At 40.3% G+C, this 23,684-nt stretch overlaps 1 protein-coding gene across 2 annotated transcripts; it reads right to left on the bottom strand.

Annotated features, from left to right (window-relative positions):
* Positions 1-454: 454 nt before the first annotated feature.
* GMEB1 (glucocorticoid modulatory element binding protein 1) lies at positions 455-23,073 on the bottom strand. Of its 2 annotated transcripts, none has more exons than XM_007461813.1 (9): positions 22,873-23,073; positions 15,310-15,392; positions 14,399-14,523; positions 13,262-13,365; positions 10,942-11,099; positions 8,947-9,078; positions 7,464-7,601; positions 3,853-3,975; positions 455-1,286 (listed from the first exon to the last, which is right to left on the bottom strand). In XM_007461813.1, the coding sequence occupies exons 1-9, from the start codon at positions 22,998-23,000 to the stop codon at positions 586-588; spliced, it is 1,692 nt and encodes a 563-aa protein (XP_007461875.1). In that variant the 5' UTR covers positions 23,001-23,073; the 3' UTR covers positions 455-585. The 2 variants fall into 2 exon arrangements, with proteins under 2 accessions (XP_007461875.1, XP_007461874.1); XM_007461812.1 differs by having other exon boundaries at positions 486-1,286; positions 15,310-15,422; positions 22,873-23,005.
* Between the last annotated feature and the right edge of the window lie 611 nt (positions 23,074-23,684).

The following is a 23,684-nucleotide window of genomic DNA, read 5'->3' as shown; positions in this document are numbered from 1 at the left end:
GTTGCACTTCTGGAAGTAAGATAATTTCCTTGCCCCATCCTTGCCAAAGCACTTCCCTTTTTAAGCTGCTGCTGGTATGCTACCTTCCCCTCCAAGCAGAGTGCAACTTACTTTTGTTTCAGACTTTTGCATTGGCCTCTGAGGCCCCCTTCCAGGACACAAAGTAAAGTATCCTTCTGCATCCACGTGTGAGTGGGTTGCCTTCCAGGGTCAGATTTGTGTTCCCTGGTTTGGTCAATGCACCTTTATGAGAATAAAACCACATGCGTACACAGACAGACTAGCCTGGAAAGGGCTTTCTGGATAGGGTTTCTGGTTATCTTGATGCCTCCCCTAAAAGAAATAACTTTCTTGGTGTAAGAGGATTAGGACATTGAGTGACCTACTCTCAACTTCTGGAAGGGCAGCTTGTTTTGTCCATTTTTCAATGAGGGGGTGGAAGGGACCCAACCTGTTCAGTTACAACAACAAGATTTTGTTTTTAAAAAAAAGGATCCTATGTGGAAATGAGTGGGACAATGATAAAAATAAACAAATAATTAAAATTCCAAACCAAAACATATCTCCTGGCCCCGAGACCCCCAGTTAATCCTCTAAGACCACAATCTCCACATTGTGGACTTGATGCTGGTGTTCTTCCATCTCAGCCACGACTTTCTCCTCAGTCCTCAGTTCTGTCTCCAAAATGACTGCTTTGCCCTCAGTATCCTCAGCCTCTGGGTCTGGGGCTGGGTCAATCTCAATGATGGTCTGCCCATCCTCTGAGGTGCTTTCAACAGCCTGGATGGCTGAGGTCAGGCCAGACTCCATGGCCACCAACTCCACAGGGCTCACCATGGTGGTCATGTTGCCCAGGGTACTCCCATCCTGCATGGCGGTGGAGCTTAGCAGCGCCAGGCTAGATGAAGGGTGGATGGTCACTGTGTCTGGTGAGCTGCTCTTGGCAGATGAGACCACTGTGGCATAACGGAAGAGCTGAGGGCCAGAAGGCAGTGCGTGGACAGTCACAGGACTGGAGCCCTGGCTGAGGGTGGCCACTGGAATATTGCCCATGGAAAATGACTGACCCACGGGGGTGATGGTGATGGGTGAGATGACTGTGAACTGAGGCTGCTGGACAGGAGGAGAAGGGCTCAGGACGGTGGTAGAGGCTGGCCGCTGGAGCCGGGGCCTTTTGGGAGGCTTAGGAGTGCTCACAGGCATCAATACCACATTTTGAACCGTCTGGGATTTCAGCCTGTGATCCTGAGCTTGCTTCTTCTGCTCTTCCAACTGGCGTTCCAAGTCTATGGAAAAAAGACAGACTTTGTGTGGAGAGAAGTATAATCTTGGGAACAGTAAACTGGGAGTGAGGAGACCTGGGGTCTTGCCCTGGTTTTGCTACTATGTAGCCTCAGGCAAGTCATTTCATTGTTTTCAAGAAGAAACTAGACTGGATGGTCTTTAAAATCCCTCCAGTTACTACATGTCATTGTGTGATTATAGGCAGGTCAATAATTCAGAATCTTTTCGTGCTGTGATCCTACTATAGCTCAACTCTAGAAGCTCCTGTGGCATTTTGTCACCTGTCACCAAAATGCAAACCAAAGAAGTCTCCAGTTGGTCTACCAGCTTATATAGGCCCTGCCTGGGTCTACAGATGAAAATAATATCTGCATAATCCCTTTGCAACTGCCATGGACCCACAAAGGAGCTACAATGGCCACTCTGAAAAGCAGTGATTCCCAAACTGTCCTTCAAGGCAGGATCACTTGCTGGTGACCCAGATGGCTTTAGTCTACCATTAGCCCCCAGAGAAGCCTACAGAAAGTTATAGAGGAAGTCCCTAAGAATTACAGAACTGAAGGAGGTCTTAAGAGTTCTAACACATTCATTTTGACATAGATCCAGAGAGATAAAGCGACTTCCTTACGGTTACAGAGCATGGGCCAAAACAAAAGTCTTCTGAGAGTCAACTTGGTGGCTTTTCCACCCCAATACACCTATCACTATCCCTCTCCCAAGGGTCCAATCCAACCTTGATGACCACCGGTGAGTCTGGTTCTACACCAGAACTTCTCTATTGCTTAGCACCTGATAAGCATCCAATAAATAACCAGTCACACCTGTAGAGCACCTTGCTCACTGTGGAACACCCAGAGCAAGTCAACTCCTTGTTTGGAATAAAAGGAGTAGGGAGTGAAAAGAACACATTCAAAAATTTTAAAACATTGCCTTTTACGGTTACAAGATAATGCATTTTTTCCAACTTTAGTAGTAATCGAAGAAATGTGAACCTAAACAAGATACCAAATCTATAATTTTTAAAAAGTTAAATCAGGGTGTATTATAAAAAACAATGCCCATTGTTGGTGAGCTCAAACTTGTGATGTAAGTTGGTATAATCTTCTTGAAAATTTGACAGTAGGTCACAAGACTCCATAAACAAATTATCAATACCATTTAACCTCAGGCTTAAATGGTATTGATATTGTGAAGTAATTTAAAAGAACATAAGAAGAAAAGTTATATTCATACAAGTTCACTGCAACAAAATAAGCTACTGAAGAAAACTTTGAAAATTTAAATTCATCCCTAGAAGAATGTCTAGGTAAAATACTGTGTAGCAACTTGGAAAAATATTAGTATGTCACAGTGAAAAAAGCAGAAAACACAACTTTATGTATACTGTGGTTATAACTAAAATGATATGGACAAGGGACCAGAAGCCTACATTTCTAACAAAAACCATTTTTCAGATGGTGTAAAGTTTCAAGGTGGAAGACAGCATTGGACTATGAATAAGAAGACAGAGATCTACTCTGGGCTTCACTGTCAAGGAGTGATGTGGTCCCAGGAAAATCATTTATCCTCTCTGTGCCTCTACTGGGTTATCTGTAAAATAAGGAAACAGCCTATAATATTCCTACAAAGATCAAATGAAAAAGGGCATCTCTGAGAATACCTGGTAAACCGAATTTAAAATATAAACTGGGCATAAAAATAAGTTTAAAACAACCTAAATTGTTCTCTTACCAAATGATCTTTCTTGCCTCTTTTCTTCATGACCGACTATTATAATATATTCTATGTCATTTAAGACGGATAATCCATACCTCCAACTTGTTTTGCATCTTTCACTGCCTTACCTCCTCCAAAACCTTCTCTTGATTCTTTTCTGGGTAAAAATGATAACTCTCTTTGTTCCACCACTATACCTGCTATATGCCTCTGTTACAAAACTGACTACTTTTTGCACTTATTTCTAAGTCTGCTTTCCCTTGAGTTCCTTGAAAGCCCTCAAGAGACTGAGGCTACCTTAGTCAACATTTTATTTCTAAAACCTAGCTTGGAGACCAGCACAAAGTACTTATTAAAAAGAGTTAAATTATCCATGTGCTCATAATTTCTGATTACCAGAAATAATGAAAGTGCTAAATGTATATCAAAAGACTCAGTATTAATAATGTAAAAAAGACAAAGGCCAATTTTTTTCTTCTGCCACTTATATTGCTGGACTAATGGAGTGATCTAGCAGACATCTTAATCCTCCAAACATATAGAAGGAGGATCATGTTGCTGGCTTTCTTTTCTTTTCCTTTGTGCTTCCTCTGCTTCCCACCACTCCACCTCACCTAGGACTATGTACAAAGAAAAAGCCAAATCTGATACTATGTGAGCTGAAAGAAAGAAAGAGAGAGAGAGACAGAAATAGAGACAGAGAGAGAAGGAAGAAAGGACAGAGGAAGGGAGGAAGGAAGGAAAGAAAGAAGAAGCAAGCCAATCCAGTCCCAACAGAAGTCAACAAAGAAATGGCAAGACTCAAGGATATTAGTATAATATCGCCTAAGAAAAGAGAGAAGTTATACATACCTGTCAGAGTATAGAGAAACTGCTCTTCTCCCTGCTCTACTTGGCTCCTTCTGTTGTCCAAAACCTTCTTGACTGTGTCCATTAGGCCAAATGTATGTGCTACATTGTTGAGAACAGCAGCATCTATTTAAAACAAAAGACATGTCTGTCCAGTTAAAACAGAAATGTTCCACCAACTCCCAATTGTGCTGCTTATAAATATAAAACAATCCAGAAATTAGAATACTAACAGCATTTTCAAAATATTTTAACAAAGATTTATCACATGTGTAACTAATTATTATTTAATTGTTATATCTTTATACATGTTTCCATATAAATAACTACAAAAATAAGGAAAAAGATCTTGCATCTGGTGATAGGGTCTGACTTGTCTTAGAAAATATGGTCATTCTACTAGACAGAGCTAAGTTTGAAACTTGGTTTTGATGTTGCCTATCTGTGTGACCTTGGGTAAGTCACTTCCGTCCTCAGTTTTCTCATCTGAAACAAATGCGACTAATAATACTCTGCAAGATAGATACGAAGATTAGAAACATCATATTTTAAGTGACAAACATGGGAAATGACATGCAATATTATTAATAGTATTATCTCTGTTCCCCTTTATTATTATTATTATTTTGGCTGTGCCACGTGGCATATAGGATCTTAGTTCTCTGACCAGGCATTGAACCCGTGCCCCCTGCAGTGGAAGCACGGAGCCCTAACCACTGGACCTCCAGGGGAAGTCCCTCTGTTCGCCTTTAAACAAAACTTCTTGAAAGAGCTGTCAGTAACTGGTCATTACTTCCTTAACTCAGACCACTTTTCCACCTACAACTCTCTTCTACAGTTGTCTCATCCAGTTCCATGGTTTTGAATATCATGGACATGCTAAGAATTTCCACATGTAGATCTCCAGCCCAGACCTCTTTCCTGCATTACAGATTAATACTTCTGTTGAGCCAAATGACTTCTCCATTTGAAGCTCTCATAAGCATCTCAATTAAACAAGTCAAAAACCAATTCTGATTTCTTCTCCCAGTGGTCTTCATCTCAGGAAATTTTACCACCACTCACAGCTCAGACCAAAAATATATGAGTCATCCTGGATTTCTTTCTTTTTCACCCTACATCCAATCCATCAACAAGACTTGTCAGTTCCACATTCAAAATATAAGCCCAATATGATCCCTTCTTCCCAGGTCTACCACTACCCACTCTAATCCACGCTTCCATCATCTCTTGCCTGGACTAATTCCTTCAAGAATTTCCCAACTGGTCTTCTTGTTTCTACTCTTGCCCCATATAATCTATTCTCCCCACAGCAACCACAGTGATCTTTAAAAAATATAAATAAATCTGAGGGACTTCCCTGGTGGTGCAGTGGTTAAGAATCCGTCTGCCAATGCAGGGGACACAGGTTCGATTCCTGGTCTGGGAAGATCCCACACACTGCGGAGCAACTAAGCCCGTGCACCTAGAGCCTGTGCTCCGCAACAAGAGAAGCCACCACAATGAGAAGCCCACACACTGCAACAAAGCGTAGCCCCTGCTCGCCGCAAACTAGAGAAACCCCACGTGCAGCAACGAAGACCCAACGCAGCCAAAAATAAATAAATAAATAAAATAAAAATTTAAAAAATTAGTTAAGACTGTCATGGGGTCATTAGAAATTGTCAAACGTGATAATTCCCTCAATTACAAACAAGTGAAGAAATAATCTTGAAAATATTAATGAGTTTGCTTCCATTAAAGATATAAAAATTAGGGCTTCCCTGGTGGCGCAGTGGTTGAGAGTCTGCCTGCCGATGCAGGGGACATGGATTCGTGCCCCAGTCCAGGAAGATCCCACATGCCGCGGAGCGGCTGGGCCCGTGAGCCATGGCCGCTGAGCCTGCACGTCCGGAGCCTGTGCTCCGCAACGGGAGAGGCCACAACAGTGAGAAGCCCACGTACCAAAAAAAAAAAAAAAAGATATAAAAATTAAAAAACTATATTAAAAATATATAAATATATCTGATCACTTTACTCCCCTGCTCAAAATCACTATGATGGCTTACCATCACCTTAAAATAAAACCCAAAGTTCTGACCAAAGCTTATCTAAACTGTCCCCTCTGCTCCTGTGCAACCTCATCACCTACCACTCTCTCCATTAATTAGTCCACTGGAGCCACGTCAGTGCTTCTCTAATTCTTTGAACCCACCAGGTTCATTGTAACTTCAAGATCTTTGTTCCCTCTGCCTGGAATGCAGACAATCGTTCTGGAGGCCTTAAACTAACAGAATATGAGAACTGTCTAAAACCAGGTGGATTTCTCCAATTTTCAGACTCTATATATCTACTTTGTATCTATATCGAGAGAGAGAGATTGCTTTCTGGCACCATTTACAAGGCAAAAATTACCTGTGGAAAAAGCAATGCCAGACCTGAGTTCAAAACCTAGTTATGCTAAAAATAGAGCTACCATATATGATCCAGTAATCCCACTCCTGGACATATATCCAGAAAAGATGAAAACGCTAATTTGAAAAGATACACGCACTCCAGTGTTCACAGCAGCAATTTACAATTTACAGTAAACAAGACATGGAAGCAACCTAAGTGTCCATCAATCAGATGAATGGACAGAGAAGATGTGGTATACATATCCAAAGGAATATTACTTAGCTATAAAAACAGAATGAAATATTGCCATTTGCAGCAAGGTGGATGGACCTAGAGAATAACATACTAAGTAAGAGAAAGACAAATTACACTTACATGTGGAAGCAAAAAATAATACAAATGAATTTATTTACAAAACAGAAACAGACTCACAGACATAGAAAAAAAACTTATGGTTACCAAAGGGGAAGTGAGGAAGGGATAAATTAGGAGTATGGGATTAACAGATACACACTACTATGTATAAAATACATAAGCAACAAGGATCTACTGTATAGCACAGGGAACTATATTCAATATCTTCTAATAACCTATAATGGAAAATAATTTGAAAAAATACACATAGGGGCCTCCCTCATGGCACAGTAGTTAAGAATCCGCCTGTCATTGCAGGCGACACAGGTTCAAGCCCTGGTCCGGGAAGATCCCACATGCTGCGGAGCAACTAAGCCCGTGTGCCATGACTACTAAGCCTGCGCTCTAGAGCCCGCGAGCCACAACTACTGAAGCCCACGTGCCACAACTACTGAAGCCCACACGCCTAGAGCCCGTGCTCTGCAACAAGAGAAGCCACCACAATGAGAAGCCCGCGCACCACAACAAAGAGTAGCCCCCACTCACCGCAACTAGAGAACGCCCGCGTGCAGCAACGAAGACCCAACACAGCCAAAAATAAAATAAATTAAATAAAAATAAATTTACACACACACACACACATAACTGAATCACTTCTCTGTACACCTGAAACTTACACAATATTGTAAATCAACTATACCTCAAGAAAAAAAAATTTGCAATTCAAAAAAAAAGCCCTAGTTACGAACTTTGGATAGTAACTTTTTATGAGCCTTAGTTTCCTATTCTGTAAAATGAGGATAATAATACCTATGCCTCAGTGTTTCATGAGGCTAACATGATCTGCCTACAATGACCGCTATTGTTAGGATTAGTGTGTTTACCTGTGACCTGGAAGGGAGCCTGGATAAGCCGCTGCTGAACTCCCCTGAGTAGCTCCTCTATTTCCTTCTGTATATTGCAGACAACCTCTTCCATCAGTCCTACATCAGCTATTCCTTTCCAGAACATCAAAGTGTCCTCTGGCAAAAGAGGGATAAGTCAGAGGGTAAACAAGGGACGCTACATATACTTAGGCATATCTCTTCAATGTTAAATTCAAAATTATTTCGATTCAAAATGATTTTTTTTTTCCGTGCTGCGCAGCTTGTAGGATCTCAGTTCCCTGACCAGAGATTGAAACCGGGCCACAGCAGTGAAAGCCCAGAATCCTAACCACTAGGCAACCAGGGAACACCCCTCAAAATGATTTCTTATTGGGCTATTTCTGGGAAAAGAAAAGAAGCCTTTGGACCACTAGCTGCCTCCCTGAGTTGGTATCTAATTATTTGAACTCTGCAGCAAAATAGGGACTTGTGATAATTGCCTCAATTTGTCATGCCTCTGGCTACAGGGAACAGGTATCTTCCTCCAATAAAATTATTAAATTAAATATTTAATAAATACTAAAGCATTTATTTAAATAATTTAATTTAAAATTAAATAATACATAATATTTTAAATGTTAAGTAATAAAGAAATTAAATTAAGTTAAAGATATACTCCCTCTAATCCTATACTTAAAAAACCAAAATAAAGGGACTTCCCTGGTGGTCCAGTGGGTAAGACTCCGCACTCCCAATGCAGGGGGGCTTGGGTTTAATCCTGGTCGGGGAACTAGATCCCGCATGCATGCCACAACTAAGAGTTGGCATGCTGCAACTAAGAAGTCCACATGCTGCAACGAAGATCCCATGTGCTGCAACTAAGACCCGGCGCAGCCAAAATAAATAAATATTAAAAAAAAAAACAATAAAACAGTTGAATAGGTGGGGTTATAAGCTCCCTGGGGGCAGAAACTATGTCTTTTCATCTGTCTAGATCTAGCAACAGTACCAGCTAAAAACAGGCAGCAATAAATATTTGTTAAATAAATTAATGAATGAAGGATGATGTGAAGCTTCTCCTGTCCCCTCTAAGTGAATCATCATTAATCATCATCCTCTATACCACCTGCTACCTAATTTTTTCTTCTAACATCTTGCAGCTTGGTTTCTCTAACAAAAGTGCCAAAGTTGGAGTCAGTGTGACAGGATAAAAAGCATGGACTTCAGAGTTAAACAGATGAATTCAGTTAAACAGATGAATTATTAGTTGTGTGACTGGTCTTAGGCAGGGTGCTGACCCTTTCTGAGTCTCAATTGCTTCATAAAATCTGACTTTACAGGGCTATTGCTTGGATTAAAATAAGATGTTTGCAGCTGTAATTAGTATTAATATGCATAAGAAAAACCAGCACAAGTAATGAAGAGGCCTTCTGTGTCCATAATCGTAATGGTGATAAGAGTCACAAAACCTTACAAGAAATCTGAGCCCCATAGAAAGTACCTGAAATTTCCTCTGAGTCTTTTTTCATGCCCTCCTCTGTGGCCATGCTGACAGCAGCAGTGAGAGCCGAGTTCCATTCCAGCCCTGCCTCTTCCATGCTCTCTTCTGAGATGGCAATCTGTGTGATGCTACCTAAAAGCAGTCCATTAGAGGGAAGGCCCGTGAGTTTTATGAAAAAGTCACAACTATCCTCTATCTCAGACAGCCAAAGAGATCCTGTTATTTAACTTTCTAACCTTTTGCCTGCATGTCCCTATATTTAAAAACTAGAATCCTAGGTAATCCAGGATGAATATTGGATTTCCGAAATAAAACCTGCCTTGCAAAAGAAAATGCTTTCTTCTTACTCTGAATAGAAAGTGAAAGATAGGGGCTTCCCTGGTGGCGCAGTGGTTGAGAGTCCGCCTGCCGATGCAGGGGATGCAGGTTCGTGCCCCAGTCCGGGAAGATCCCACATGCCGCGGAGCGGCTGGGCCCGTGAGCCATGGCCGCTGAGCCGGCAAGTCCGGAGCCTGTGCTCCGCAACGGGAGAGGCCACAACAGTGAGAGGCCTGCATACCGCAAAAAAATAAATAAATAAAAAGAAAGAAAGAAAGAAAGAAAGAAAGTGAAAGATAACTTACAAAATCACAAAAGAGCAATCTGCTTTCTGAGCACAGTTATGTTTTCGAAAGAGACAGAAGGTGGGCACGATTGCCAGGCTGCAGGCCCCAGACTTGGTGAGGATGAGGAGGACTTGAAATAATTTAAAAGAAAATTATAGTCAAGAGCCCTACTACAAGCATGTTTGATACTAACCATCTAGAATACATGAAGTTGCTGTAACTTATTTATCAGGCTATGTAAACGAAAGCAAGAGAAATGAGACCAAAATAAAATCAGATAAGAGATCCATGAATAGCAGATTCACAGAGGAAAAAACCAATGCTATCAATTTTATATTAAGGTTTTAAACAAAGAGAATTGAGAAAAATCAAACTGATCCAGACAGAAATATAGACAAGTGTGGACTCTCCACATTGGAGGATATCAATAATCAAGCAAACAAGTAATATCAATATGGATGATCAAGTAAAGAAGTTTCGGCAAAATTTAAAGGAAGTAGATAATTTCACAGCATTTTTCACTTTTCAAGTGAAAGTGTCACACCACCAAATATTCAAACTGCTAGATATTTTACACTTTCCTGAAAGGAACTTAGGTTCCAAGAAATCTGGCTTCTACTCACCCAGTGGTTACTCACAGAACATTAGGACTGACCGAAAAGAAACCTTGATAAGTCATTTTTAAAGCACAATATTTCCCTTACATCCTTTAGCGTCCTTGTGTCTCTGTCAGGCATATTTATAAGTCTCCTGGAAGTAGTTTAGACATATTCTAAGAATTTTAGCTGTGCTAAGTCTCCAGCTGAACTAAATCCTTAATAATAACCTCATATGGCTCTATCTTTCCTAGAGAGCCCTTGTCTCAAGCTCAACAATACTGAAGTTAAGTGTGTGCCCATCCTATCTCATTTGTGAAGAAGCCTCAGCTTGCTTATCTGAATTCCTTACAGACAGAGCTCTTTGATCCTGTCCAGCCCAGCCAATGACACACTGTCTTTGATACATCTCAGTTCAACAGCTGAAAACCCGTTCTCCGTTCTAATCCACCCGCTTGCCTTGCCACTAGAAGAGCAAAGGATTTTTAAGACAATCTGATTTCAAAGATATGTCAAGTGGCACCAAAGTGAGACTGTTAAATAAGCATTATTTGGATCACCTTTCTAACGTTTACCATGCACTGTAGTAAAGAAACAAGGAAGGAGGTCTGGCCAATAGGAATCATTTGGGAGAAAACAAAGAGAGTTCTTTCTAAAGCATGGACTCCCACCCAAGATTACCATACCTTACATTAACGCTCTCGAGAATTGAAAAAAGAAACACAAAGAAGAACTGAGGGGAAAAGTGCTACTGAAAAACACAGTGGGTTTTCAGGTGGTTTCCTACCCCCTACCATCGGCCGAAGTGGGTGTCTGCACCACACTTGTCTGCTGTCCTGGCACTGGAGCTCTTGCACTGCTGATCAGAAGATCAAATTTGGTGCTTCTGCAGGTATTGGAGCAAACCTTGTCATGTTGGTAAAAATCAATCTGTCCGGAGTCCATCATTTTCCTGTGCGAAGAGAGACAAGAAGTACCAATTCAGCCTGCACTTCATCTTGAAGGGACAAATAGAGACAAAGTTGCTGAGTCCCTTCTATATGTTAATGAAACCTAATAGTATTAAAAGTCATTAGGTTGCAGAAATTCTAATTGGGGCTATAAAATGTTCATTGGTCCTGCCCACATTTACAAGTACTCCTCTTCCCTCCTTCCTCTACTCATTATGAGTATTCTCTTGTATTTCCCGTTATCACTAAGTTTTAGACATATACTCCTGACAATAGCTAAATTTCCCCATAGAATCTCACTGAAACAAAGCCCAAAAGGGGAAAAGACTAACTCATATCCCAGCACAAATGAGAAATGCCACAGGGGGATAAGAATTTTGTGATTAGATTCTGATGTATTAGTACTTGTAGACCAGCAAGATCTGTTGCCACTTCTGGAGACATAAAACTTCAGCACATTTCTTTCCTTTAAAAAAAAAAAAAGAGATAACTCTCCTATAAATACAGAGCAAAGTTGATTATACTAAACCCCCACTATAAAATGTCCTTATAACTAGATTCACAAGACGTTATTATAGGCCATGAGCAAAGCCATGAGGTATTTTAATTACAGTAAACTCTATGTTATAATGTTACTTGGCTTTCACTAAAGATTTTTTAGATACTCTGAGTCTTTTACATTTGGGGAAAGTTGGCATACACTTGTTTTTCTGGGCAAATAAAAGCCAAGAACAACAAAAAAAGAAAGCTAAAGGTATTCACCCCCAATTTCATTCAACTACTGATTAATGCACACAAATCATCTGGAATGAATTTTTTTTAATTATGCCTCTGACTATAAAAATCATACGTAAAGAAAAAAATATTTTCTGTGGAAAATACAGAAAACTATAAAGAAAACAACTGCTTTTTTAAAAAATATCCAACACAGAGATCATATCAACATTTCAGCATATTTTTTCTACTAAATTTACTTACATATGTGTGTTTTTTAAAACAACTATATTAACTGATATCACATTTTGTTTTCTTCCTTACATTACATCATAGGCATTTTCCATGTAAAAACTCTTTAGAAATATTTTAATGACCTCATAATGCCCCATAGTATAAACTCATATATATTTAGATGAGCCATAATTTACTTTAGATACACCTTGATTGTATATTAAAGCAGACTGTAATTTTCACCATCATAAATTATGTTGCAATGAACACTTTTATACTTGAATCTCTACAAGCACTATAGATTTCTCTTAAGACAGATTCCTTAAAAAAATTAAAGACAAAAGGTAAGAGGTTTTTAAGGCTCATGATACATGTTCTGTGGGGAACTTTTAATTCTCAACCACATTTTAAAATTTTCTATCAATAGTTGAGTGCTCAAGAAACACCAACTAATGTTAATTTCACCGAGGAGTGGGGTGGATTACAATGATAAACTTGCTGCATAAAGAGATGGGAGTGGGGATACTATACATTCTAAAGTTTATTTCTGGGACTTCCCTGGTGCAGTGGGTAAGACTCCACGCTGCCAATGCAGGGGGCCCGGGTTCGATCCCTGGTTGGGGAACTAGATCCCATATGCATGCCGCAACTAAGAGTCTGCACGCCGCAACTAAGACCAGGCGCAGCCTAAATAAATAAATAAATAAATAAATAAATAAATAAATATTTTAAAAAAACAAATCAAGTTTATTTCTATGGTACAATGAAGGCAAGGATTGCATTCACTGTGCATAATTGTTACTTACGAACAGCACCCTTCTACTCTACCAGATTATCCCAGGATTTGTCCATCAGCCCACATCTCCATTGTTGTCAAGCTTTCTTAGCACCAGGCTTAGCTCTGCCTATGCTGAGTGATCTCAAGCTGGACTGTCATCTACTCCTGAGCTTCTCTGCCCGGAGAAGATCCTGCCCAACATTCTGACATCAGAAGAATTTGTCCTAGATGCTGGGAAGAGTCAATTTAATTCAATTTTTCTTCTCTCACAGGGATTTTAAGAACAAGTTGATGAAGGTCAAATAATACATGGATTGTTTAAGCCAATCCTTCAGACAGAATAAAAATTCAAATTAAGAAGACTGGATTCTCTGGATTCCACCATGATTAAGTGCCCCACAGTCAGCTGAAAGGTATGAACTTGCTATTAGAGCTCACCTGAGCATGATTCCACCCAGACGAATAGCTCTCTTCCAGTCCTTCAGGGTGGACTTGCCAGCCAGATGAACAAAATGCTTGGGGCTGATCAACTGATCATTAAACTAATGTAAAAAGTAAAGTCCAAAATAATCCAATGTTAATTTAGGCAGGCCAAGAGGGAAAGAAAGACATAACTCTACTTGTTATGAACAAAAAATACCCAAATGACATCTTTAGTCATAGCCTTGTATTCTCCATCCTCCCACCCTATTGTGCTAGAGAAGATGATCCTTCTCTGGACACAGTGCCCTGTCCTGGTACGGAGCTACAGAAGACACGAGGAGGGTCAGAGATTAATATACTGATTAGGATCTAAAATCCATTTATGCCCTGAATTAAGCAGACGGGTCCAATGTTGCAAAGGCTATTTAAACTGAAGTAATCTATCCAGCCCTAATGACAAGATTCAGGATCTGGTAGAAAGAATAAGGATGGTAGAAACCAACAGCACTACAAAGCCTCGAAGCTCTGTAATCCTTAATGATTCTAGGATGATGCCACTGATGGTGACTACTATCTACATAGGTCAGCTGTGGCTACCAGTCGAGACAGAATAAGCAATTATTTCCATATTGTGCTCTCATGAAGATTACTTATTTTTATCAGTAATAATTTTTAATAAACTCTACCAAATTACACACCAGTGTAAGGCATTTTACATATATGCTCTCACTTCCTCTTCTAGCAACCTTACTGTGTGCGTATATAATTATTTGTATTTTAACATATGAGGCTCTGAAATATTAAATAACTTGATCAAGGTCACCTAGCTAGTCAGTGATAGAGATAGGACTCCATTCATTCAACAAATATTTACTGATAAATATGCCAAGCCCTATTCTAGGTGCTGGGGATACAATGGTGAACAAGATAGACAAATTCTCAGCTCTCAAAGGACTTATATTCTGGTGGGACTTGAATCCAGGTCAATTTCACTCCAAAGTCCCTATTTTTTTTTTTTTTACTGTGACACAAAGGGACACCACAAAATTAAAAACATTGACATGGTGGAAGAGAGAGAAGAGGCACTAAAACCATACCCTTTGAAAACAAGGAGACCCAAAATAGGCCCCAGCAAGGAGAAAAGACAATTACCTTGACACACTTTACATTTATTCCTGGGCATACAAACTTCTTCCAAAGGAGAATGGCTTTGCTCTCCCCACAAGTTATGGGGTAAGCAATTTCCATATCCTCATTTGCTTCTATAGTGCTTGCATCTTGAAAATGGAAAAAATATCATTTATTTATCAAACACTCTTCCCCAAAGCTTAATTCAGAATCTCTAGTCTCCTGGTTCCTCTGAGGGGCTAACAGTTCACACTGGTTGGTACTGTTTAGGAATCTTCTGGAGGAAGTTTGGCATAACAGCTCTCCTACCAAAAAGCTCCCACTGTGTGCCAGATGCTGTGCTGTGTGCTTTTATAGGCTTAATCTTTTTTAGTTCTTAAAACAATCCTGTGAGGAAGTGATTGTTTCCTATTGTCCCTGTGTAGGACTCAGAAAGGTGAAGGGACTTTCCCAAGGACACACAGCTAAGAAGTGAGAACGTGGGATTTAAACTCAGGTTTGTCTAATTTCAGTTTCTTTCCACTGACTGCCTTAAAATCAACACCTCATCAGCAACTTCCCTAATGACAGAGTTCAACCTTGAGGCTCCAGTTTCTTTGAGGGATTTCTATTGATGAAAAATCTTTTCAGCAACCCTAGCAAATTCACGTTAAACATCAACGGACAGCCCTAGCATCTTAGGCAGCGGTGTCTCTAGATGTGCCATCATCAAATTGATGGCTACAGCACTGGTAGGGCACACTGGGTAGGGGGGAAAAATAAGGCACAAAAGGCAAGGAATCTCAACCAAGGAAGCTAAGGTCAAAAGTACTAGAACAGGGTTTCCCTGGTGGTCCAGTGGTTAAGACTCCCCGCTTCCACTGCAGGGGGCACAGGTTCTGCAATACCTCGAGGTACGGCCAAAAAAAAAGTACTAGAACAACAAAAAGACTTACCAATCCCTTCTTCAATTTTGTGTATCGTGTGAGTTTCTACTGCCACAACTGCCGTGTTGTTCTCGGATCCGGCTTCATAAATCCTGTTGTAAAAGTGTCCATCGATAAACAAACTACATAAATCACGAAAAAATTAATATTCACAGCATGGGGTTAAAAAATTCGTTTTAATCTATCTCAAAAGGAATAAAGTAATATACTTTACAACTCGATGTTAGTGCTTTGACTAGTGCCCCAATGTATTTAAATTTTAAGCTGCCCGGGACTGCTTAGCAGCTACTACCATGGAAATGAATCAACAACTTTCCTCACCCCAAAGGAAAGTTCCTCTTGCTACTGTATTTACACCGCCACTTGCTACTCTTTTACACCAGACTTTTCCCTTCCTAACTTTAAAAGCTCATGACATAAAGTGCTGCTTCAAGTATAAGATTAAGTCACATTATAGATTTATCCAAATAAAACTAAAAAGTAATACTGTTAGTTCAAACCAGGAAGAACCTGCTGACCACAGAATTGATGTCCCTTGTTGGAATCTAGGAACTTTAGTCATTTTTACACTTTAGCATTTTTTAAGTCACCATAATCAAACTACAGACATGAGCAGAACCTAGTTAAAAAGAAAAAAAAAAGTAAGAGAGCCATTATGCCCAAAGTAACTAGCAGTAACTAGAGGTACCACTTAAGGAAAATCTCTCTCCAAAACGTTTCTACCTTCTAAGAAATGGGCTCAGAATACTTAACATGATACATTGACATCCTTTGTTCAATTTCCATAATAAACCTAACGTGTTAATTATTGCACTTGCTACCCTAAAGCACTGCCTGAATAATCTCCTTTGCATCAGTGATTAGCCACCCGCATGGTGACACCTCTAGCACAGACCTCCCTTCTGAATTCCACACCAGGACACAGTTAACTGCTAAATAAATAAATAAATACATTTGGATATCCCATAGGACTTTATTGAATTCATTACGTCTAAAATAACCAAGTTCTCTTTCCTCTCCCACCTCCCAAACTACTCTTCTTCCTATATTCCCCATCCTTGTAATGGCACCACCCAGCACACAGTAGCCTAAAACAGAAGCCTGGGAATTACACTGAATTTCTCCCTTTTCCTCCTCCTCAACTCCCACATAGTCACCAAGTCCTGCCAGATGCATCTCCTTAACACCAGCCATCCTCCCTGTCTATTTCCACTACTACCGCCTTAATTCACACTGCATCATCTCTAGTCTGAACTGGTCTCCTTGCATCTACCTGATCTCCTATTCCTTCCAGAGTGATCATGTAACACCCTCCTCCAAACCCTTCAAGAATCCTCTCCTTGCTGCTAAAATAAAGACCCAAATCCTTAATATCATATTTAAGTCCCTCCAAGATCTGGCCCCTGGTTTCATCTCTCACCAAATCCCACCAGACAATCCAAGCCCCAATCATACCAAACTATTTGTAGCTCCCCAAATTGCCATCTTCTTTTACCCCATCTATTTTTGCTCTTCTCCCTCTTCCCAGAACATCCTTCCCCATCTTTTGTTTTTTAATGAGTAGCCTGTATGATGCTTTTCCTTCCATCTCAATCCTCCAGTATAATCACCCACTTCCTCCTTTGTGATGCAACTGTACTTTAGGCTTTTGTCACAAGAACTATAACACTTCATACTATATACTTGTTTACCTGTCTCTCTCTCTCTCCTTGGGCATAGTCTAAAAGGTCCCTGAGAGGGAGTTCCCTGGTGGCCTACCGGTTAGGATTCCAGGCTTTCACTACCATGGCCCGGGTTCAAGCTGAGATTCCGCAAGCCACGTGCAAAAAAAAAAAAAAAAAAATGTCCCTGAGAGCAGAGATTACATTTTATTCATTTTGTATACCTGGCATGTCGTGTGCTAACTGGAACATGGCACAGCACACAATAAATGACCGGTAAGTGAATGAGGAATGTGATACACATGAGAAACTGCTGCTTCTGGAATTCCGTGGTAGTCCAGTGGTTAGGACACGGTGCTCTCACTGCCAGGGGCCCAGGTTCGATCCCTGGTCAGGGAACTAAGATCTGGCAAGCTGCAGCGTGGCCAAAAAAAAAAAAAAACCCACTACTTCAAGTAAGTTTGATAAGCTCAGTCTAACTTGACCAGTATGTGCAAAATTCTTTAAAAGAATAAATTCTTGTCTATACATAATTTCAACAACCAGAAAATTGCACTTGGGGTGGGAAGTCAAGGAATAGTCTATATTTTTATGGGCAAACAAGATTTTATCAGAGAAAATCTTTCTAAAGCAACTCAGGATAGTGATGGATTTAGCCTAATTCTCTATACCTACTACGATTATGGTAAAAAATCATAAAATATGTTTAAAATGTTAAGGCGTTATGAGATACCGACATGCCTTATGAATCATCGAAGTGAGGTAAAATTATGTTTACTAGAGTCTTAAAGTTAAGTCTACATCATTGTATTCTAATTCACTGAAAACTGAAAATCCACAGAGTTAAGTTCTTTTTATCTTGAATGATAAGGAAAGATATTCTGATTAATTGAATGTGGGATTATTACATAAACTAAGGGATACCCTACTGATCTGAAAGAGTTTATACAGCTTCCTAAGGCCTTAAACTTACTACTAGGGAGGGATATGAGCATGATAAGGAAAGTAAGGTCACTACTTCTCAAATTGAACTATTCCACTCAGCACACTGAGTAAATTTATGTAATACTAAAATCACCAGTCCCTGATCTCATTGTTAAAAACTCTCTTATGAATCCAAAATGAATTAGAAAGCCAAGAATGGTGATGGAATCTTAGTACCTTCACTCCTCCTGAGGACTTTTTAAGTATGTTTTAAAGGTTTTATTTGAAAAAGTTAATAACCATCTTTTTTATTTATTTATTTATTTATTTATTTAGCCGTACGCGGGCCTCTCACTGTTGTGGCCTCTCCCATTGCGGAGCACAGGCTCCGGACGCGCAGGCTCAGCGGCCATGGCTCACGGGCCCAGCCGCTCCGCGGCATGTGGGATCTTCCCGGACCGGGGCACGAACCCGTGTCCCCTGCATCGGCGGCGGACTCAACCACTGCGCCACCAGGGAAGCCCAATAACCATCTTTTTATGTTTTTAAAGAGAAAGCATAGGCTGAACAAGCCTTCTTTGTTGAAAAACTCCCAGAATTAAAAGTCTTCTTAGGGCTTCCCTGGTGGCGCAGTGGTTGAGAGTCCATCTGCTGATGCAGGGGACGCAGGTTCATGCCCCGGTCTGGGAGGATCCCACATGCCGCGGAGCGGCTGGGCCTGTGAGCCATGGCCGCTGAGCCTGCGCGTCCAGAGCCTGTGCTCTGCAATGGGAGAGGCCACAACAGTGAGAGGCCCGTGTACTGCAAAAAAGAAAAAAAAAAAAGTCTTCTTAGTATCTTAGTACCTGAGTACCTCAGTATCTATGTTTTTTTTAAAAAGTTGAATGTGGACATATTTTAAAACCAATCTAGGGACTTCTCTGGTGGCACAGTGGTTAAGAATCCGCCTGCCAATACAGGGGACACGGGTTCGATCCCTGGTCTGGGAAGATCCTACATGCCACGAAGCAACTAAGCCCATGCAACTACTGAGACTGCATACCACAACTACTGAAGCCCACGCACCTAGAGCCCGTGCTCCACAACAAGAGAAGTCACTGCAGTGAGAAGCCCGCGCACCAAAACAAAGAGTAGCCCCCGCTCGCCGCAACTAGAGAAAGCCCGCACGCAGTATTGAAGACCCAACACAGCCAAAAATAAATAAATTTATAAAAAGAATAAAAAACCAATCTAGTTTTATTATGAAAGTAGCATCTTACACAATGCGTCAGGTTCTATGTATTCATATTAAAAGACTGTTACCAGACACTCTACTTTTGCTTCACAATGTATTCCTGAAAATGTGTATATGAGGAAAATTTGAGAAAGTATTAAATGTCATATATGTAAAAGCTAAAAAGATGGGCAAGAGGAATTATATATTGAAATCTAAAAATACTTATATAAAATCCCTAGGGGCTTCCCCGGTGGCGCAGTGGTTGAGAGTCCGCCTGCTGATGCAGGGGACGCGGGTCTGTGCCCCGGTCCAGGAGGATCCCACATGCCATAGAGCGGCTAGACCCGTGAGCCATGGCCGCTGAGTCTGCGCGTCCGGAGCCTGTGCTCTGCAACGGGAGAGGCCACAACAGCGAGAGGCCCGTCAAAAAAAAAAAAAAAAAAAAAAAAAAAAATCCCTAATTATTTCTTGCCTTTTAAATATAATCTTTACCAATTTATTCCCAGAAATTCATATATACTCTTTGTTTCTCTCCTTCATACCTGAACTGTAGCCAAGCAGGTTAAGTGTGATGAGGCTGAAGACTGACACCTGATGATTTCCATCTTTGACTCAAGTGTATTAAAATTATGAGACTAGTATTTCTTATCACTAGAATCACTGCTTTTGTACCCTGCTCATTTTTATAAAAGGAGGCTAAAATGCAATAAAATATTCAAATAATAAAATAATACAACTAGAAAAATCAACTGACAGGCATCTCAAAATGTAATACCTCAAAAAAAAAAAGAATGCAATACCTCAAAATGTTTATTCACTAGCTCATGCACTAAAATTCAGTGTAAACAGTGGAGTGGGGAGTCAATATATGTTGTACAAAGATCCTCTACCTAAGCAAGTAATGAGAGGTTTCCAGAAAAGGCAATATCATTTGGAAAATAAAAAAGACAAACAGAAAAATAAGTGGAACCAAATCTTCAAAAGAATTAAGTCTCTAAGCAGAAGAGAAGTTTTTTGTCTCTACTGGGGATAGGACAAATGACAACTGGAGTACTTTAGGAAAGACAGAAGAAATGATGACTCCATAAGAAAATAAATTCTAAAAAAAAAAAAAGAAAAGAAAAAGAAAAAGAAAATAAAGCTGCGGAGAACTAAAGAACCTGCCCTTTAATTCTTCCTGATGTTACCCTACCTCAAAAGGTAACAACTACAGGGCTTCCCTGGTGGTGCAGTGGTTGAGAGTCCGCCTGCCGATGCAGGGTACACGGGTTCGTGCCCCGGTCCGGGAAGATCCCACATGCCGCGGAGTGGCTGGGCCCGTGAGCCATGGCCTCTGAGCCTGCGCGTCCGGAGCCTGTGCTCCCCAACGGGAAAGGCCACAGCAGTGAGAGGGAAAAAAAAAAAAAAAAAAAAAAAAAAGGTAACAACTACAAGTATGTGTATGTGTATCAAACAAAATTCCCAAACACATGAGTTTGAATAAGCATGCATAATCTGTTGGTGCCAATAAAAATTTAAACCATTCTACAGGCTATATGTTAGGCATTATTTATATCAACTTTCCCTTATAGACCTTAGAATATTTCCTTTATGCTCAACAATATTCAGAAATGTCAGCAAACTACATTTATATTTTAAAAACTAAAAAGAAAAAGTCCTTATGTTTTACAGATACATACTAATGTCTGGGATTTGCTTCAGAAAAATTCAGGAGTGGGTGGATGTAGAGATGAAATAAGACTGGCCATGTGAAAAAAAAAAAAAGGACTGGCCATGTGTTGATAACTGTTGAAGCTGGGTGATGGATACTTACACGGGGGTTCATTAATATTTTCTTTATTTTGGGGTATATTTGAAATTTCCTATACTAAAAAGCTTTTTAAATTACCAAGATAGGTTAACTGTTTTTCTCCAGAAATTTTTAAGGCAAGGTACATTACTTAGTAGACTGGAATTGGATTACAGCCATCCCTTGGTATCAGTGGGGGATTGCTTCTAGGACACCCCTGCAAATACCAAAATCCACAGATGTTCAAGTCCCTTATAAAATGTTATAGTACTGAATATTTGTATATAACCTACACACATCCTCCCATATACATTTTTTTTTATTAAAAAAAATTTTTTTTTTTTTGGCTGTGTTAGGTCTTCATTGCTGTGCATGGGCTTTCTCTAGTTGTGGCGAGCAGGGGCTACTCTTCACTGAGGTGCACAGGCTTCTCATTGCAGTTGCTTCTCTTGTTGCAGAGCACAGGCTCTAGGCACGTGGGCTTCAGAATTTGCAACACACAGGCTAGGTAGCTGTGGCATGCAGGCCCTAGAGCAAGCGGGCTTCAGTAGTTGTGGCCCATGGGCTTAGTAGTTGTGGCTCGTGAGCTCTAGAGCACAGGCTAAGTAGTTGCAGCACTCTAGGGCACATGGGCTTCAGTAGTTGTGGCGCATGGGCTCAGTAGTTGTGGCTCGCAGCCTCTAGAGTGCAGCTCAGCAGTTGTGGCGTACGGGCTCAGTTGCTCCACGGCATGTGGGATCTTCCCAGGCCAGGGAGCGAACCTGTGTCCCCTGCATTGGCAGGTAGATTCTTAACCACTGAGTCACCAGGGGAGTCCCTCCCATATACTTTAAATCATCTCTAGATTACTTATAATATCTAATACAATGTTAATGTTATGTAAATAGTTGCTTTCATGTGGCAAATTCAATTTTGCTTTTTCAAACTTTCTGGATTTTTTCCTTTAATATTTTTTATCCAAGGTTGGTTGAATCTGTGGATGCGGAACCTACAGATACAGAGGGCCAACTATATGTTTGCCCAAGAACACTTCTGATCCTTGAAGAATCGTTTATACATTCCCCAAAATAAAATAACTAACCCCCTGGGACTTCCCTGGCAGTCCAGTGGTTAAGACTCCATGCTTCTAATGCAGGGGGCACGGGTTCCACCCCTAGTCAGGGAACTAAGATCCCACATGCCACGTGGCAAAGCCAAAAAAAACCAAAAAACAAAAAAAACTATATTTGACAAAACGAAAAAAAAAACTTTAAAAATAAAAAAAAATTACTTTAAATAACTACCCCCCGCTTCCCTCTGCAGATCTAGTTCCCATTTAACTTTCAAGACCACCAAAAAATCTTATATCTTCTCTCAAATTCATAGTGATCCTCTGAATTCAAAAGCACATTCTAACCATGCCACTCTGCACTTCTTAGGTTTTGCCATGTAAGTGATCTCTTTATTTACAAACATGTGTTTTTGCCTTGCACAACTAGGCAACAAGCTCCATGATGGTTGGAACCATATGCTATATTTCTTTCAACACCTTTGAAATACGTTGTGTAATGGTAGGTCGTTGATAAATATTTTTTTGATAGACTAAGCTTAGTAGTTTGCACATCCACAAGGGTCCAGAGAACTTCTGGTAGGAATACTTTTACAGTTGCCTAGTCTCCTCTGACTCTAACTACACTGTCTTTTGGTAAACATGTACGAAGGCCTTGTGCTAAACAGTGTGGATAAAGTTAAGATGAGGGAACCATGTAACTTACCCCCAAGGAACTCACAGTAGAGAAGACGGAGAGAGACAAGGAAACAGCAAACTGTTGTAATAAGTACTGAATGACAAATATAGCACACAATACATTATAGAGATGAAAACTTAGCTCTGAGAGTTTGATGTTGAATGTTCCATTGTGCTAAATCACCTTAAAGTTATAATTTCCTCACTCTTTGAACCTCCCAAAATTTTCAAAATATTCAAATCTCTAGTCACCTACCCTTGTTGCACAGGCTGTAACTGCAAGATCACTTGGGTTTTGGTATCTTCAGTGTTCTCCCCTTCATTTCCTTCAGTGGGTACCACAACCACATCCCCCACTGGGACACTCACTTCCGCATTAGCCATCTTTCACATGAAGTCAGATAGCTGGAGCTGCTGTCAGAAACAAGAAGCACCAGTAACTTTGTCTGGTTTGAAAAGATGGCAACCATATGAAAGGAACACCAAGATAATAACTATTAATTCCAAGGGCATCCTGCAGATCATGGTCCTCTGAAAAAGATGGGAACTGTGAGAAGGGGCTGACATAAGCTCTGATCTTTCCAGAAATGCCTTAGTACTCACTTGTTATTGTAGTTTTTCTTAGTATGTGTGATTCACCCCGTGGTGTGTTGGAGCCAGCTCTACCAGCTCCTGAGAACCAACTGTGCACATCTCTTCCCAACTCCAAGTTTAGTGACATCAAGTTGGTAGCTTGAAATCAGTTTCTGGGAGAATATACACCACAGAAATTGACAAACATTACAAATCAGGGTATTTTTTCTTCTAGAGAGCTGGTTTACAGCACACCACTAGTTCCATCCCAAACTAAGCTCCTAGGAAGTAAGAATCATCTGTTTTCTTTGCAACCAGCCTTTATACCTCATCAAGTGCTCTGTCCTTTGTGAGTAGATACTAATAAGCAGATACTAATAAGTATCTGCTCACTAAACTAAGTTGTATGGGAAAAAGAAAGATGGTTCGCGTCGTGTGGTTTTTTAATAAATGCTGAATCCAACTGTATGACCTCCAGGAACGTCTTAATGCCTC

This window comes from Lipotes vexillifer, unplaced genomic scaffold (assembly GCF_000442215.2).
Source record: "Lipotes vexillifer unplaced genomic scaffold, Lipotes_vexillifer_v1.1 scaffold699, whole genome shotgun sequence".
NCBI lineage: Eukaryota > Metazoa > Chordata > Mammalia > Artiodactyla > Lipotidae > Lipotes > Lipotes vexillifer.
This window is presented reverse-complemented; position numbering and strand designations above follow the sequence as displayed.

Coding starts and splice junctions, on each gene's coding strand:
- GMEB1 (XM_007461812.1), bottom strand. CDS start 23,000: ATGGCTAATGCGGAAGTGAGTGTCCCAGTGGGGGATGTGGTTGTGGTA. Junction 11,100..13,261: donor CTGGGTGGAATCATGCTCAG/GTGAGCTCTAAT, acceptor CTCTTCGCACAG/GAAAATGATGGACTCCGGAC. Junction 3,976..7,463: donor GGCTCCCTTCCAGGTCACAG/GTAAACACACTA, acceptor TGTTTTAAATAG/ATGCTGCTGTTCTCAACAAT.